This window comes from Alosa pseudoharengus, unplaced genomic scaffold, assembly GCF_046254945.1.
Source record: "Alosa pseudoharengus isolate Yale_2024_CS ecotype anadromous, Long Island Sound unplaced genomic scaffold, YU_APseudo_1.1 YU_APseudo_1.1_scf_13, whole genome shotgun sequence".
NCBI lineage: Eukaryota > Metazoa > Chordata > Actinopteri > Clupeiformes > Clupeidae > Alosa > Alosa pseudoharengus.
Genome location: NW_027468598.1, coordinates 21,468,850 through 21,486,864, shown reverse-complemented (window position 1 = coordinate 21,486,864; position 18,015 = coordinate 21,468,850). Strand labels below are relative to the sequence as shown.

The 18,015-nt window shown below is 43.8% G+C and overlaps 1 protein-coding gene across 1 annotated transcript; it reads left to right on the top strand.

Annotated features, from left to right (window-relative positions):
- The first annotated feature begins 2,205 nt into the window (after nucleotides 1–2,205).
- On the top strand, nucleotides 2,206–10,630 carry dact3b (dishevelled-binding antagonist of beta-catenin 3b). The gene is made up of 5 exons (XM_076281701.1): nucleotides 2,206–2,534; nucleotides 6,672–6,846; nucleotides 7,822–7,908; nucleotides 8,259–9,334; nucleotides 9,419–10,630. Exons 1-5 carry the CDS (start codon nucleotides 2,286–2,288, stop codon nucleotides 9,797–9,799), a joined length of 1,968 nt encoding a protein of 655 aa, XP_076137816.1. The 5' UTR covers nucleotides 2,206–2,285; the 3' UTR covers nucleotides 9,800–10,630.
- Nucleotides 10,631–18,015: the final 7,385 nt, after the last annotated feature.

Genomic DNA, 18,015 nt, shown 5'->3' with positions numbered 1-18,015 from the left:
CTTGTATGAACGGTGTCTCTCACACCTGACCTTGGGGCTCCAGCTGCTCTGCAATTTCCAATTATTTTGTTTGTGACCCACTGATTGATTCACTATGCTGTGTAGAGTTAAATGTTATAGTTTAGTGTGTGGTGCATGTTTCATACAATAGTATACATATCTATTTAAAATGTTCATGTTTTTATTCATTTCTGAACATAAAATCACAACAAAATCACGCAACAGCATGAAAAAGGGAGTACATTTGAGACACTGAGGCAAAAAAAAGACAGAGTACAGAGAGTCAAACACTGCTGCAAAGCCTGCTGAGATGCTACTGTGGAACCACACAATAGCCACCTACAACTAGAGACTTAGAAATCTGAAATGCTACAATTATTTGTCTCCACCCCCAACCCCCACCCCTTGACAGTTCGTATAATCAGTTATTTTCTGTTGTAATGCAAATCTTTCAACCTTAACCACAAAGCATGCTAATTTATTCATGGATGTCTTCGGAGTGAGGCATATTTATTTGTATGGCTTGGTCTTTGTTTGTTTGTTTGTAGCCTACCTTTACCATTGCTAACCACATGGTGCACTCATAACCTTCCTATCTGGAAAAAGAAGGCCTAACAGCCTTGTACAAGGCCAGCTCTTGGTTTAATAAAAGGGTTGTATTGTGAAATACAGCCTCCTTTTTGTGTGGTGTCTAAATTTAGCCAGGTTTAGAGAAATGCCAAGGTTTATTTTTAACATAAATGTATCTTAACTCTGATTCTATCTTGTCATTGGGATTTTTATTTATTTATGTATTTTGGAACTAAACTGGGAAACTGGTAGTGCATAACCACAAATATTAAATATGAATGATGTTTACAGTGTTTTATCCAAATATGTGGTCTCCGCATCATTGTACATCTGCATTATGTATTACATTGGCTTAGTTGAGCATTCAAGTTCATACATATGAAAAGTGTACGCCTGGATTATGTCTTGAGCACATACCCACTTAAAATAGATTTACAACACTAGATGAGATCATTTTATTTACTTCAGTTAAAGCATTCACATAGTTGTTGTGAATGCACTGCCCTGTGTGTTATAACTGAATTATTATCGATGATATGGGGTGGTTACACGATTAAACTATTGATTTGCAACTACTGATGCGAAGGTGGGAGAGTAACTTTGACTCGGATCTCAATAACTCATGTAAAAAACACTAAAGATATGTCAGCTGCTGTAATGAGAGGTGCACGTATGACTTGAGGCCTAACAAAGGCCTAACAAACACGACTATAATACTAGATCCTTTCTTTTGCGAGACACTAGACAGGCAAAGTCATCTACAGCATCCATGAATTAGTCATCCAGTGTAATCAGATTGTTTCTCGTGGTCATATGTTGTTCATAACAGTCCTCTTACTGCAGTAGATGGGTTGTACTTTAAATGTTATTTCTCAAAATACTCTTCTTTCTGTTTTCCAATGATCCCATGACTTCTTCCTTCAGACAGCGGTATTTGCTTTAAATGCCGTTATTGCCTGGGTGGACGCTGTTAGGCTACTTGTTATGAGTAAGGCACTCGGTGGTCCTGGTGTTCCCAAGCCCTACATTAAGACTTTTTTAAGCATTTTGTACTATCTTCCCAGCCTGTTTTGGCCATACAGAAGGCTTTGAGACCCTTGTAAATCAGAAAATGTATCTCATCCCCCCCAGAGTATTTGCCATTAATATTTGCTTCAACACAGTCTCTCGCGTAAATGGATCGATACAGCCTGTCTTGTTCATTCATGGCCATCCTTCATTCACACCCCCTTTTCAACATGATGTCACGACGACGATGCTTCGATCTTCCTGCTCCTGTGGCAGTAGGCGGAACCATGGCGAGTTAACGGGATCTGGGCTCCGCTGCTCTGGCCCCAACCCAGTGGAATACGCCCAATGAAATGTATAGGAGCCTTTCAAGGGGCGGGTCATTTCAGCTATTTAATTATTACAGAGACACTCCGGGACCAATGAACCACGCGGAAGGCGGAATATATGAATACCTGACAAATTTAATGTATTGCTGGGCGAGGGGGGAAAAAAGGGGCGATGAAGACTGAAGCTCTCATGAAGTGAAATAAGCTATGATGGTCACCATCACGCATGGGCCGACGCAGCGAAGCAGTCAAAACTTGGGAACACAGCTGGGAAATGTGCAACGCTGAACACAAACTGTAAGAAAATTGAAGAGGCTGTGTAGTTTAGGCTAAACGACTTCGAGCTTTGCCAAAGCCGGAGGCAAAAAGGGGCTCTCCATGTATTGTGGATTCTCCTTACCGATGACGACGGAGCGCAGGCAAAATAAGGAGCGCCTGGAAGCTAGTCTTGCTTGGTTATGCGAACTGGAGCTTCTGAAACAGCGACAAGAAAGCCTGGTCTTGAACGCTCTGTCCCTCGGAGATATAGTTCCAGGACAGCCAGCATGGGGAGATCTTCAGCCTGCTCGTTCCACCCAATCGGACGTCCTTCGGGAGCAAGAGGACTTGACTTTGAGACGACAACTGGTAAGAGTTCGGAGACAGCGGCAGCTTGCGGAACATCTGTGGTTGTGCCCAGAGCAGCCGTTAATGAGTATTAAACACCACTGTAAGAAGATTAACTCGCTGTAAAAAGCATTGAATGTTGGATTGTTCGGGGTCGGGTCTAGTACTCGTTGTTTGGCATCTGGAAATATGAGACGGCACAATGGCAAAGCGCGTGACACCTCTGTGCAGCTGGCAGCTCGCAGATTTACACAGACACACACACATTCATACATGCAGACCTTCAGACTAGCACACACCGTCGGGTGGGCCAGACTCTGTCTTGGTGGATATGTTTGGAGGAGAGTTGTTAATCAAGTTACGCGGCTGACCCCTCATGCGTGACACAGAGGATATAACCAGATTGACATTCTCTGCTCAAATTAATCTTAATGTTTCCCTCTGACGCCGAGTAATTCATGTCCCTTTGAGGTGGGGGTGGAGCACCACTCGTCGCAGTCCCACGACTTAATGATCCATTGTTCCTCAGTCATGGAATCTCTTAACTTAAAACTGCATTTAAATGTAATACTTTTGTCAATCGGTTTAAATAGTGTTATCCATATACAGCTAACTACCTCTAGCTTTTTACCATACAACAATACTGTTCAAGATGCTATACAAACAACTTTTCTTTGTAAATTAGTTAGAGAGAGCGTACTTAAAAGTGATTTAATTCTAAATACCCCTAGCTGACTTTTAATGTGTACGTGCACAATGTAGGAGGTCAATGTCTTTTTGTAGCATTGTTTGACTGTGTGTGGCCCGAAAGTGTAAATCTTTTCACATCACACAGAGGAGGTGAAGGCTGACAGGATGCCTGACTAGCTGGTTCACCTCAAAGCCGGGTCGTGTTCCCTCTGCAGTGCCCACTGTTTGTCAGATCCTTATCCACACACGGCCTGGGGTCGTGAGGAAAGGCCGTCTGAATGAGGGGTGAAAGAAATAAAATAAGCAGTCCCCCTGCTCTCCCCCGCGTTTCTACCCTCCGCGGATCAAACAAAAGGCGAGTATGGAGTAGAATACTAATAAGATCCCCAGCCTCCTTGGACAGCGAGCAGAGAACCACGCTTTGAAACCAACAAGAAGAAGCCTCCGCGTCACCCAAATGAGCTGTCAGCGCTGGTAATAGGGTAGGGGTGCCGCTTCAGTAGCCTCGGGAGGATGCGCCTCCAACTAAAACCAAATGGACACAATGCGCATTATACCAGTCAAATGGTATTAATTGCCATATCCAGCTCTAGATTGCAAATGCCATGAAGTGACTTTAAAATAAGGCACTTCGGTGTAACTTAAGTCTAGAAAACACTGCTGTGGTTAATTGACGCATGGGAAAGTATGCTAATCTTGATTTCATGCTGAAATGGTGGTTTATGCAAAGTTGGTGTTTAGTGTGCACTCTATGCCAGGCTTGCTTGACTCAAGCCAGCTATCTATGGATGGTGTGAGATGAGGGAGAGAGCTCACAATTCCTTGCCTCGCAGTGGCACCCTGCTGTGTGTGTGTGTGTCTGTGTGTGAGAGAGAGAGAATACTAATGGAGAGAGGGGTGTGTGTGTCTAGGAGAGAGAGAAATGGATGCTGAGAGGGGCGTGTGTATGTGTGAAGGAGAGAGAGATGGATGGAGAGAGAGAGAGGGGAGTGTGTGTGTGTGTGTGTGCAGGTCTGTGTATGGGGATGCTTAGTGGGGGTAGGGATCTTACCAATTTCCCATTAGAGTCTTTTATGGGGCAAATCACAACACTACGTAATGAGAGAGTATCAGTGTGGTAGTTCCCCTTGAGAGGCTCTCCCTCCCTGTGAGGAGAGCCCATTCAATTAGGGCAAGGACAACAAATGACAACAGGAATTGGTTTGTCCTCACGTTACACGCATAGTTAGTGTGTAAGGCTATTTCGATGTGTTGTGTGTGCCTGTGTGTGTTTGAGGGAGACATGGAAAAGCAAGCACAGTGTGTTGTTTCTCTTGAATGCTTAATGTGATTTGAAATATGCAGCCTATACTTAATGAAGGTTTGCAATGGAAACGTTTTTGAAGTGTGCAAATTTTGAAGTGTGCCTTAATTGATATGGATTATCAATATTTAATTTAGTGTTTTTCTACGGTCTTTGTGTGTGTGTGTGTGTGAGTGTGTGTGTGTGTGTGTGTATGTTCGTGTTAGGGTGCTTGCTTGTTCGCAAGCATCTGCACGCATGCTTGCCTATTTGTGTGTGTGTGTGTGTGTACTGTATGTTTGGATGAGTAGTATTGGATGCTGGGGGCTTGTGGTTGCATGGGTCTATAGATCTGTCAGGGCTGAGCAGGCCCCTTGATACATTGACCATGTGAAAAGCGTGTCCCAATAGGATTGATTTCTGATACCGGTCCTCGTTCGTCCGTCCCCAGCATCTTCCGACTCTTTGTTCACCGTGGTCCCTCCTTTTCAGATAAATCCATTCTTGCCTCTTTTCCATGTGCAGCTGAGTCAGTGTTGCCATGGTTGCATATGAAAGTAAAGTTTGGTGAAGGAGCCCTGCGGTCGATGTCATTTCACAGTGGCCAGGCACAGCAAGCATATACAGCTGGGCCTGAAGTTAATGCATAACTGTGCATAAATAAACTAAAGAAGCTTAAATAATATGCTGTGCTCAAAACTGTTCTGCTTTAATGTGACAGTTGTTAATATCAGACAGAAAAACTAAATAGATATATGTAAGGGGGATAGCATGCATTGAAATTGAAATTAATCTATTTCTTTAAATATGCATGTGTCAAGGTGCCTGCTCGGCCATTGTGCTGATATATCACTTGGTGAATGTGTAATGGACAGATGCATATTCACAGATGTCTCTTTTTGAGTTTCTAGAAAATCACATATTATCTTCATGTCCTGAGAACATTTTCAGGACAAAGATTATTGGCAATTAATGATAGTTCTGCATTAGGAGGTTTGTGTTCTGAGCCTCATCCCCTAGTTTCAAGCATCATAAGAATCATAATATGAGTCACACTGATTCTCACATACACCACCTGTCCCCACAGAGATCCTGCAACCACTCATTTAAATAAATCAAATTTAATGTGTTAGTATGCCATCCTAATTGAAATGTTTGGATACCGAGATGAGCTGGCAAGCAGCTGAAGCACATTTAAAACCAGTGTTTATCTGCTGAAAACATGCAGGATTTTCTCTGACACCTGATCCCAAATGTGGCACAACAAAGAGTAGTGCCTGTGTTTGTTTTGTTGTCAGAGATTAAAGCTTTTTTCCCCATTTCTCTTGACGCCTTTCAGTTGACCTCACTGGATGTGAATGCTTGATAACAGAATCTGAGGGCATGTGTTTGATGATGTCTGTGTGTGTGCGTGTGTCTGTTTGTGTGTGTGAGTGCACATCAGTCAGGGTTATGTTTTGTTAAATTGAACTAGCTTGCTTTTATTGTGTCACAACTGTCAACCAGAGTGTGTGGCTACATGGATGGATGTGCACGTGTGTGTGTGTGCGTGTGTGTGTGTGTGTGTGTGTGTGTGCATCTCGCATCCATGAAAAGAACATCCCAGCATCACCTTCCATAAATGCTGAGACTTCACTGAATTATTGATGTTCCAGCTGGGTGCGTTTGCTCACCACTTACGTAACTGTGTGTGCTTAGTGGTGCGCGTGAAAACTCACAGACACGCACGTACACACACACACACACACATACATCTCACTCCACTGCACTTCATTGAACAGTTGTACATGCAAACCAACTGCACCTTTGGGCCTATCCCGGGTACTGCTACAGGGATTTCTGCGCTGGTTTAACATGGGCACACAGATGCATTGGCTGTTGAATGTTTAATGCAGTTTACTCATGTGAATGGAGGGAGTCTGATCCATCCACACAGTAGTTTAAAAAATTAAAGTGTCAGCAGCTAATAGAAAACATTCAGTGGAATACAACAGGCCTTGTTTTATTTTTGGTGTTTACCAACAAACTACTAAACAAATACAGTACCGCTATGAAACTATAGATCATATTTTGATGTTTTTCTGTTGTCAAAACAAATGCAATGTCTCTGTGCAACTAGTGTACAGTATAGCTGGAGCATCCATTCAAGTTGTGTTTGTTTGTGTATGTGTGTGTGTGTGTTACAGAACAGTCTCCAGGGTGCCCCCTGGGGGTTAATGCTGGCGCTGGAGCAGCAGCTGAGGGAGCTGGGCTTGGAGCAGTCGTCGCCATTGTCCTTGCCGCCGCCACCCCTCCTTCCCCCCACCGTCTGCGACGAGGCGTCTGAGGACGAGGACGAGGAGGACAGTCGACCCAGCTCAGGTGAGGACCCCAAACATCAATTACACACAGTAATGAGCACACAGATCACCAGCAGCTTCATTAGAAATCACAATTTATTCCTATTCAGTGACTCAGTTTAATCACTGCCACCACATCAATACCTTAGTGGTACAGCAGCACCACTGGGAATTAATTTGTATCCATTCGTAAGCAGTAGGGATTGATATGATTATTTTATGGGTTCATTTGGAAATATCATACATATAAGTTTTATGATGATCAGGGGCATATATCACTTTATCACCCGGAGAGAAGAAATACTCTTTTCTGATTGGCTGGCGGGTGGCCTTTAATTCTGAATAACAGGACACCGTTCCATATCAATGCTTATGAATGGTAACTATAACAACCATAGTAGGACGACGGTTGCAGCGCTCTAGAATCTTTGGTTGCAGGCTTCCCAACAAGGGAATCAACTGTAAACAAGCTAACTGTCCATGCTAAAGTTGTACAACAAGCTGAACTAGTGAGCTTCTTTTTAAACAGAACCGCGTGTTTACAGTGTTTACAGTGGCAATCGGGTGATAAGCGGGATAACGGCCTTCGAGGTGTGTCCAGTTATACGGAATTAATGGACTTGGGCGGAGGCAACTCCCCTCCGCACCTCGGCGGCCGTTATCCCTTACGTATATCATATCCATTAATAATTCCAAAAGTGCACAAATAGATTCATGAATGATTTGTTTAAAAAGTGGCCACATTATGATGTTGGGGGAATGCTTGTATACATCCTGGTTTATGGTATATAGTATATGGCCTAGTCACTTGGCTTTTACAGTATGATCTTTTACATTACATTACATTTAGCAGACACTTCTTGACCAAACACTGTAACATCTTGCCTTATGTCCTGCTATCAAATGGAATCCGTGAAGTGAAATCTGTTTTGTGTTTCTCTGCGGGTATCCTGGTGTGGAATGATAGCTAGCTGTGCTGTTTATTTGTCTCCCTCAGGCTTTTATGAGCAGAGTGAGAGTCTCTCCCCTCCTGGTGGCCCACCAACAACCTGGGCCTCCAGTCACCACCGGCCCAAATCAGTGGGTAAGGAGGACACACACACACACACACACATACACACACGCACGCACACACACACGCACACACACAGCATTATGTCACATATATATTACTCACATACAAACTCACATACAAACACATTCATACACGGACATACACACACATTCATGAAAGTATGAAAATACATACACAAATCATACACAGATACAGTATGTATATACAAACAACACACATACAGTGTGAATGCAGACATACATACCGGTATATTAATACACAGAACACAGAAAAACACATCCAACATACACTGAACATGCAATCACATACAGTACATGCACTAAGTGTTGTGTATTATCTGGCTGTGGGTGTGTCTGCAGATTGCTCTTTGCTGAATGGAGAGGAGCCCAGGGAGCCCAGTCCTCGGGCTATGCTGCCTCGCTCCCACTCTGCTCCCTTCTCCCCCCTGGAGGACATCGCAGAGGGCACAGGAGAGGAGGAGGTGGAGGAGGAGGAGGACGAGCCGTGGCCGGAGGCGCCGGAGCTGGACACCACGGAGGAGGACATCCAGCAGGCGCTGCGTGTGGAGGCCTACATCCTGTCCCTTCTGCAACGTCGGGCCCTGCGGCCCCGCCAGACGCAGTACCCGCCGGCCGCAACAGGCCGCGGCCTGACCACCTCTGCCTCCTTCCCGGTCCGCCCGCCGCACCCCATCACAGTCCCTGCCGCCCACGCCACCGAAGCGCCTCCGGACCCCGCCGCCGCCGAGCCGCAGGAGTGGGCGGCCAGCGAGGAGATCCAGTCTGATGCCGAGCTGGCCCAGGCTCTGGAGCAGTACTACCTGTCCCTGCTCTACCCCACGTCCAGACCTGCATCCCTAGCTGCGGCGGCCCCATTGGGGGCGCCCCCTCCTCAGCAGTATGCGGGGGCCATGGAGCCCAGCAGCTACAGCAGCACTGATCCAGAGTCCCTTCAGAGCAACCCGGACTACGGGGAGCCCTATCCCCTGGTCGCAGAGCAGCTGCTAACCGTCAACTACGTCCCTGTGGAACACCCCCATCCCCACCCTCACCCCCACCACTGCTCCCCCTTCCACGGCAAGCACAAGCCCAGCCGGGCGTCGTTCTCCGGAGGTCAGCTGCCGCCGCCACCGGCTCGGTCCTCCCCCTGCAGGGGCTCAGGTGGCGCCGAGGCCCGGAGCTCGCCCAGAGGGACGGGGAAGAAGAAGACGACAGCGACAGCGACGACGACGACGACCGCGGCGACAACCAGCCGCTCGCGGTCCGAGAACAGCCTGCAGGCAGGAGGCGGGGGGTGGGGCCGCTACTACACCGTCCAGAGGGACATGGCCAGGGCCAGGCGGCAGGTGCAGGGCCAGGACGAGCCCCCCCACCACCAGCAGCGCCGCTGGTGCTCCACCGCTGACCTCAGCCAGGAGGAGGAGGAGGCGGCGGGTGTTGGAGGGGGAGGGGGAGGAGGGGGTGGTTACGGAGGACGTCCCAACCACCACCACCCCCATCTGTACTCCCACCCCCACCCTCACCCCCATGCCCACCCGAGACAGGCCTGGCCCCCTCCCCCACCCTCGTGCGCTCAGTACGGAGGCCCAGAGCGAGGGGATGAGGTGGCTGCAGTGGCCATGGCGGCAGCAGCAGCAGTGGCTCCAGTCCCTGTCCAGGCAGCGGGCGGCGGCTCCGACTCCAGCCTGAGCGAGGCCTACTCGCCGGGCTCCAGCTCGTTCACCAGCGACTCGGACGAGAGCGGCGGGGGGCTCGTGTGGCCGCAGGAGGTGCCTCCACGGCTGGCCTCGTCCCCTCCCCCGGCCCTGTCCTCCGTGGTCAAGATCAAGGCATCGCACGCGCTCAAGAAGAAGATCATGCGATTCCGCTCCGGCTCGCTGAAGGTCATGACCACCGTTTGAGAGTGTCCATCCTCCCCCTCCCCAGCCGGGCCATTCCCCCTCTGCCATCCCCAACCTCTGGGGGCATCAGCTCTACGGCCGCGATGCAAGCGTACTTTCATGAGACATTGTTTTGTATGGATCTCTTTACGTAATTATTTTATTCGGTACAACCTTTTTTGTAAACATTAAATTATCCATTTCTAAAGAGGAAAGTGGGGCCAATGCAATACAGTGCTTAAAAGAACCTTAAAAAAAGAACTCAAAAGACTTTGCATTGCATTGAGTCCACTGTCTAATAATGCCTGACTTTTGTAAATATACCTGAACTTTTACTAATATAATTTTTTCTCCTTTAAAATGAAACAAGCCCACTGTAGCATGCAACAGTGGCGCAAAGTAAAGATGCAAGAGAGAGTTCCCACATGCCCACCAGTGCCATGCAGAGACGAACACACTGCCAATTCTTTTAGACATATGCCACCTACCTACCTCTCACATAGTGCCACCCCAACTCCCCCCCCCCACACACACACACACACACCCCAAAAAAGGATGACTGTGCCTACAACTTTTACTCCCCCACTGCCACTCCAACCCATATCCCCATCTCTGCCCCACAAACAATACCCTCATGTGCCAATAGGGGGCGCAGTTCTGCCTGCCCTCCTGCGTACTCTAGTATCTATGGAATTGTGTAGATATTCTGCCCCTATAGAGACAGTAGCACATTAGTACTTTAGGACCGTAGCCATGAAGGTTATCATGAATGTAGATTAGTTTGAGAAGAACTGCTCCTTCTCTGCTCCTCTGTTGTGTACTTCAACCAACATTCGCACTGAATAAACATCTTTTTTGTAGCTCCAACGCCATGAGTAAATATTGTCTGGGTTTGTGAAATGCCTGTGTTTCATGCTCTGATTGGTACATTGGTGTGAAGTTAGAAGCAGATGTTTCACCAGCTGCTAGGACAGGTCGTTAAGGTTGGGAGGGTGTTAGGCCAAAGGTGACATCTTCTCCAGTCTGGCCCTCAGCCAGTCTGTGGTTTGCATGTTTGATTTCTCAATCTAAATTCATAGATCTTTGGTCTGAAAAAACACAACCCAAACACTTCCTGACAGCAACCACTGCATGGTTATGATAAGCTTAGTGCTGCTTCCAAAGTACCAGAATCAAATAGTGAACCAAGTTGATTTTTTCCCTGTTGAATTGTTTGTAGACAATTGATTAGTGCAGACTATTACTGATTACTATTAATATTTAATTAAGGCAAATTATTAGATTATCCACCACCCGTTATTGTTCACAATGAATTCTAAAACCAATGGCAGTATTTGAAGTATAATGGTACAAATAGTTTTCTTTTATTATAACTAACCATGGTACTGGGTGCTCATATACATTTTGCCATGTTGTGGCCTAATGTAAAGCTACTGTACTGTTGAGACATAAATCACCTTAGTATTTGCACCCTTTAGACTGTCTAAAAACATTTAAAGATGGAACACATTCAACCTTCCAAAGGCCTCCTATGAAATCTTATTGCACTCCCCTCAAAGCTACAATTTAATTTAATTGGCTGAAGCATGATTAAAAATCTGTATGCAAGGGATCAGCAGTGCGTTGGCAGCAGGGAGTCTACCGCACCAGAGGAGAGGAGCGGACCCCATGTGCGAGGAGAGGAGAAGAGACGACACCATGTGTTTTGTTTTCCTCCTGAAGAGGTTCAGGCTCATTGCATCCCAGCAGCCCTCACTCACGCTCAGGAGGCAAGAGGTGCTCTCTGGTCAGAGGTCCAGGGGCTGCCCGCATCCTGCTGGCACAGGTCATCTCAGTACTACCATGCCCAGCCGGGATCTTTTGGCCGGGTTACAGTACTGTTCTCTCTCTCTTTCTCTCTCTATCTCTCTCTTTCTCTCTCTCTCTCTCTTGCTCTCCCTCTCATTATCACTCATCACAACTCTTTCACCTCGCTGCACTAATGAGCCAATTAAACACAGCTGGGACTGGGTAGGCATGGAAGGGTGGGAGTAACAAAGGCTCTCTCTCGCTCTCTTTACTGCCTTCTCTCACCATTGCTTCCTTCAACTCTTTTTCTCTCCCTCTCTCCCTTTACCTTTTCTCTATCTGTCCATCTATCTATCTATCCACCTACTTTCCCCTCTCCTCCTCTGTGGCCTTTCAATCACTCTTTCAGTTTTCACTTCTTTTCCTCTCTTGTAGAGAAGTGCTCATTACTGACATCAGTACACTAATGCGCTTTCACAGATGGTACATTGATGTATGACGGATGAAAACACACACACAGGTTAATGACTCAAGTGCAATGTTAGGCACACACACACACACACACACACACACACACAGTATATTAACTACATTGTGCATTCTGCATAAAATTTCATTCTGCTAACACTCTTCCAGTCAAGTCATTAGCCTTATTCACGTGGCGGCCATTGTAAACCAAACCGAGGTTACAGGGTACACAAAACCATAGGACTGTTGTGTTCTATGCATTCGCCAGTAGGTGGAGAAAATGCATTAATGATATAATTAGCGTATTTTGTCATTTGTATTTTGCAGTATTGGAACAAATCTAATGTAGTTTGTAACAAAATACTTTGAGGGTTTGTATTTAGAGTATTTCAAATCTAATTTAAATCTGTATTTTTTTCTCTAATAAGCCAAAAATTCATCACTCAGTTATACTAACCATTACAATAAGATATGCTTATCAGAGTCCGGGAGCCAAAGGCCAGAATCTTGGTGAACCTGGTTTTGTTGGTTAAAGTTTTTTTTTTCTTTGCTGTTTCTTGTTGCGTAGGGGTTACTCCATAAGAATAGGGTGGGTGCCCGATGATATCCCTTGGGCAATTCCCTATATTCACCCCTAAAGTTGACCTGTGTAGTGATTTGTCCATAAAAATCATTAACCTTTTGAAAGGACAGCATAAAATGTAAACCCATTTTTCCTTTTTCTCTGCAGTAGTATGCCACATTGTGACCAACGTAAGTGTTAGATCCAACTTTTCTCTTTTACGATCCCCTCTGGACATGTCTGAAGTTTGAAGGGAGGGAGCCAAAATGGTCAACATGGGTTGTAAACCCATATGTTGTTTGTGCCGCCAATTTTATGTCACCCTGTAGACAACTTAAAAGCATTATATCTGTCTTTTCTGTTTCATCATCCCCTTAGAACATTGAAAGTTGAAAAAATGCAGTGGTGGGCATACTTGAGTACATTTACTCAATTACTGTACTTAAGTCGCTTTTTTTTATGTATCTGTACTTTACTTGAGAATTTCAATTTTGTTAAACTTTTTACTTTTACTCCAGTACATTTCAAGGCCAAATACATGTGTACTTACATGTATATTTTCTATTAAGCGAGCTACAGTAGGCTTTAAATAATGGTGTTGCCTAACCTATGTTATTGTCATATCCACTATTTACTGTACCTTGTTGACCCCATTTCACAATATTGATGTTACCATAACTAGCCTCTTGACGCCATTGAGCAAATGATAGACAATGATAGACAATCTGACACTATCAAACACAAAAGGGAACATCTTGATTTGGTCCGAAAGTGTAAAGCATTCAACAAAGAAAAATGTGGTTACTTTGAAGTATCTAAGATATCACATTAGTTTGTTTTTAGTTCTTTCTACATACAACAATTATTAGCTGATTTTGTCCTTGAATGGAGGAGAAAGGCTCAATGAATGCCCATGTCTGTGCCAAATCATTTCAACAATAGTAAATGCAACTATATTAGTCATAATACATTTCAGGACTTTTACTTTCGATACTTAAGTACATTTGAAGGCAAGTAGTTCTGTACTTCCACTCAAGTGGAAATGTAAAAGGAGGACTTTTACTTTTACTGGAGTAACATTTGACCATGTGTATCTCTACTTTCACTCAAGTACAGGATTTGTGTACTTCATCCACCACTGAAAAAATGAAATTAAAAAGTAACTAACTTCAGTGTCAAGTCTACCAATACTGAGGGAGAACATAAGGACACGGATCCCATATGATGACCTTTGACCCCATGAGTACCTAATAGCTGATGTTCATTCTCACTACAGGACAGTAGCCTATTAAAACCACTTAATGGATTTGACATGAGGATTTATGCCAGGGATAACATCTGCAGAGGTATGCAGAAATAATGAGACGGACAATGAGAAATAAAGAGACGGACGCAAAGACCTCCCCGATGCGAAAAGAGTTTTCTCCACCAAGCTAATTAATTCTGTATATCAGGACACCAGTGTTAAAGCCATTTCTATGGAATTAATAATATTTTGAGTTTATTTTGTAAGAACTGAGAAAACCTGTGTTGCAAACGTAATGTAGAAATTGGAATGTAAACAGTTGACCAGTAATTAAGAATGATGTAATTTGATTGGCTGTTAGATTTAGTATAAAATAAATAGAACCCCCGCGAAACAGTCAGAAGCCACTGGACTTTGGAGCAACACAGTCTTTTGACCTACACAGAACATTCATACGGGAGATCAGAACAATTATAGAACATTCATACAGAAACTACACAGTTAATCAAAGAAAAGTAAAGATCCTAAGTTTTTTATGGTTTGTGATTTGAAATTCATGAGTAAACAGACAAACGAAGAACTTTTGATTCAAGACTTTTATTTTAAAACGTTTTGTGTTGAGTAAAAAAGAACTTTGAGGTCCTAGGCTAATGAGTCAGCTTGCTGCACTTACATCAAAGTCAAAAGACTTGGCTCATAGTTAAGAAAAAGATTGCTCGACATTGCAAATTAAGAAGATTGCTCGACGAAGCGGACAGACGAGCCGCGTGAGAAGACCGCAAAAGAAGAAGCCAACGACTCGTGAGGAGGGCGAGCCAATTGACTGGGCTAAGCTGAAGCTTGCTAGCGGCTGCTATCAAAGAAAATTAGACCAAGACGGCTGAAAACTACGCCGCAGCTCAAAAACACAGAAAGAAAGACAGAGGTATCCTACCCTACCTTGAGTGTGAGTCGTCGGCTGAATGAAACTTTCCTTGCAACAGGTCTGATATTGTTTTCTTGATTCTATTAGCCTCGTGAAGATGCTAACGCTAACCAACGTCTAAACGTAACGTAAAGTAAATGTCACACTGGATATTCCGGTCTGAAAGTCAAGTAGCTTTATATTAAGAAATTCTACACATTCAGTAACTCTTATCACAAGTGGTTGTGAACACATAAGAAGAGTTGAAACTGTGGATAATTCGAGGAATTGTGACAGTTTTTGTGTGAAGATTTTAAAGGAACCATATGTAAGATTGTGGCCAAAACTGGTACTGCAATCACTTTCAAATTACTGAAGAGCGGTGTATCCCCTCCCCCTCCCCCCTGACTCAAGGTTGCCAACGCGGATGGCGAAACACTACTGACTTTGTGATTAGTAGATAGGTGGAGGGTGGCGCATCAGGCCAAAACACAACATGACTTAACAAAACATCAACATCAACAACAGTTGAGGGCTGCAACTTCACTTTTTAAATGACAATATCCTGGCTGGACTACTGTTGTCAGTGATATAAGTATTTGAAATGAACATGATTTCTTAATGTCTAGTAACATATCAGGGCGATTTTATGATTAATTGAAATATTTTTCTTACATACGGTTCCTTTAAAGTGACATGACATGGCAGATAAAAACGCAGCTACGTGTGTTGACCAAAAGAGGGTGCCAAAGCCCACAGAAAAGGCTGTAGAAGAGAAAATACAAAGGCTAAAAGGCGAACGCAAGGGAAAGTTGGCACAAGTAACTAAACAGAAGAATGACTTAGACAAATTTAATGAAAATGAACACAATGTTACTTTCGTTAAAGATGAAGCATTGCTACTGTTTGAAAGATACTTAGGACAGTATGAACGGATTAATGAAGAATTGTGTGAGTTAATAGATGAAGATGATAAGAAAGTGGATCAAGATGCTTATGAGAACAGATATTTAGAATTTAAGCGGTTTATAGAAAACACAAAGAAATGGATTGCAGATGTCTTAAAAGATGAGGAAGATGGTATTAGGCCACATGACAGTGTATCCAAAGCTAATTCTGTGGCAAGCCACACTTCCAGTACTAATTCTGCAATGCTGAGAATTAAAGCAGATCGTGAAGCGCTGTTGGCAAGAGCTGCAGCAATGAAAAAGAGAGAAGCAATAGAACAGGAAGAAATTCGCTTAAGAATTGAAAAAGAGCAATTGGAGCTTGAAACCGAGCTTGCTGCTTCAGATGCCAAATTAAAGGTGTATGAAGAATTTGAAGATGCTCATGAATCTATAGATGATTTATTTGAGCCACCTTCAAGACCCAGATATGAACCCCTGATACGTAGACAAGAAAAACACAGTGTTGGCAATTATGTGCGTCGTGGAGCTGGTAAGCCATCTCTTACCTTCAATCCAAATCCAGCCACTCAAGTTGGTGCTTCAGATAGAAGAAAGTCATCGTTAAGGTTTGATGCTGGCAGCAGCACGTCGCGTTTTAACCATCATAATCACACTGATTCTTCTACAAATAGCCTGCACGAAGTGCTACAGCGTCAAAACGAAGTCACCGAGATGCTCATTAAACAACAGAGTTTGTCTCAACTGCCTCAAAGAGATATATCCACGTTTACAGGAGATCCTCTGACTTACAGATCTTTCATAAGGGCATTCGAGCATGCTATTGACAGTAAGACAGACAGTCATCAAGATCGGCTGTACTACCTCGAACAGTTCACGAGTGGAGAGCCACTTGATCTCATTCGAAGCTGTGAGCACATGAGACCAGACAGAGCTTACAAAGAAGCCAGAGACCTGCTTGATCGTCACTATGGAGATGAACTGACCATCGCTACAGCTTATATCAAGAAGGCTATGCAATGGCCTCAGATAAGGCCAGAAGACAGAAAAGGATTGAATGCCTTTGCTTTGTTCCTGATTGGATGTTGTAACACAGTGAATGATGTGGACTACATGGACGAAATGAACAATCCTACCAACATGAAGTCCATTTTATCCAAACTTCCATTCAAAATGAAAGAAAGATGGAGAAGTTATGCTTACGACATTCAAGAAAGAAGAAGAAAAAGAGCCAGGTTTCCTGATTTAGTGGAATTTGTGTACCGTCAAGCAAAGGTTGCCAATGACCCCCTATTTGGAGATATCCTGGATTCCACTTCAGGTAATCAGAACAATTCAAAGAAACAACCTAGCATCAGAAAAGGTGAGTCTAAAAGAAGCAGCTTTGCTGCACAGCAAATTTGAAATCGGAATTTTAACACTGATAGATTTAAATCTAACACTATATGGGTGTATATATGGGGACCACCACAAAAGTGTTAAATTAACACTTCTGTAAGTGTTAGAAGTTACAACACTAACAAGGTGTTACCATTTTACACTGAGAGAGTTACACAGAAACACCGGGTTGGAGTATTTTTAACACCAGAGGACTGTTAATTCTTTCTTGAAAACAACTCCAAGTGTTGCTATTTAACTTAAGCCCAGTGTTAAATAGTATAAAGTAGTATGGTGATGATTGCATGTATATTATTACTTTATTGCCAAATAATGCTTCTTGTTTTAATCTCTAGAAGAGTAAAGGAGGTGTTGTATACAGTTATATACAGTAGGTTTTAGAATTGCTGTTAAACTGAATAAAAAAACAACATTCAGATGGACTTAATGTAAAAATGTAATACATTTATTTATTAAACAGCAAAACATTCTTCAGTTCATTACAAAATGCAACAGTCAGGCACTATATAAAACGACAAATCACAGCTGTATGATATTTAAAAACGGTTTGTAATGCTGCAAATCATCTTTTTTAACAATATAAAAATGATGAAATGAAGTTCTTTAAACCTCAAAAGCGAAAAGATGCTCGACATAAACAGTCTCCATATCCATCAGAATAAACGGTCTCCATATCTATCAGAATAAAATGTATGTTGTGTTTTTGAAGAATTATTGGCACCAGTTATTGCCATGCAGTGTCCCATAAACGTAACACCTATACATCATTCATCAACTTTGCTCGCAATGCCTTTACTTTTGGGCTCTCTTTGGTGGTCTGCAGGAATGTAAAAAAGTTGCGAAGAGATTTGTTGCAACTCAAACTGAAAACAAAATGAACCTTGAAAAGCTTGTCGAATGCTGCCAGAGAGGTGTTTCCTTGGCATGGAATGGGCTTCTTATCCATGGCTATGCAGAAACTGT

What these genes read in the sequence shown, in the direction of transcription:
- dact3b (XM_076281701.1), top strand. Translation starts at nt 2,286, where the DNA reads ATGTATTGTGGATTCTCCTTACCGATGACGACGGAGCGCAGGCAAAAT. An exon ending in TGACTTTGAGACGACAACTG is followed by an intron (nt 2,535 to 6,671) that starts GTAAGAGTTCGG and finishes TGTGTGTTACAG; the next exon opens with AACAGTCTCCAGGGTGCCCC. An exon ending in AGGAGGAGGAGGCGGCGGGT is followed by an intron (nt 9,335 to 9,418) that starts GTTGGAGGGGGA and finishes CACCCCCACCCT; the next exon opens with CACCCCCATGCCCACCCGAG.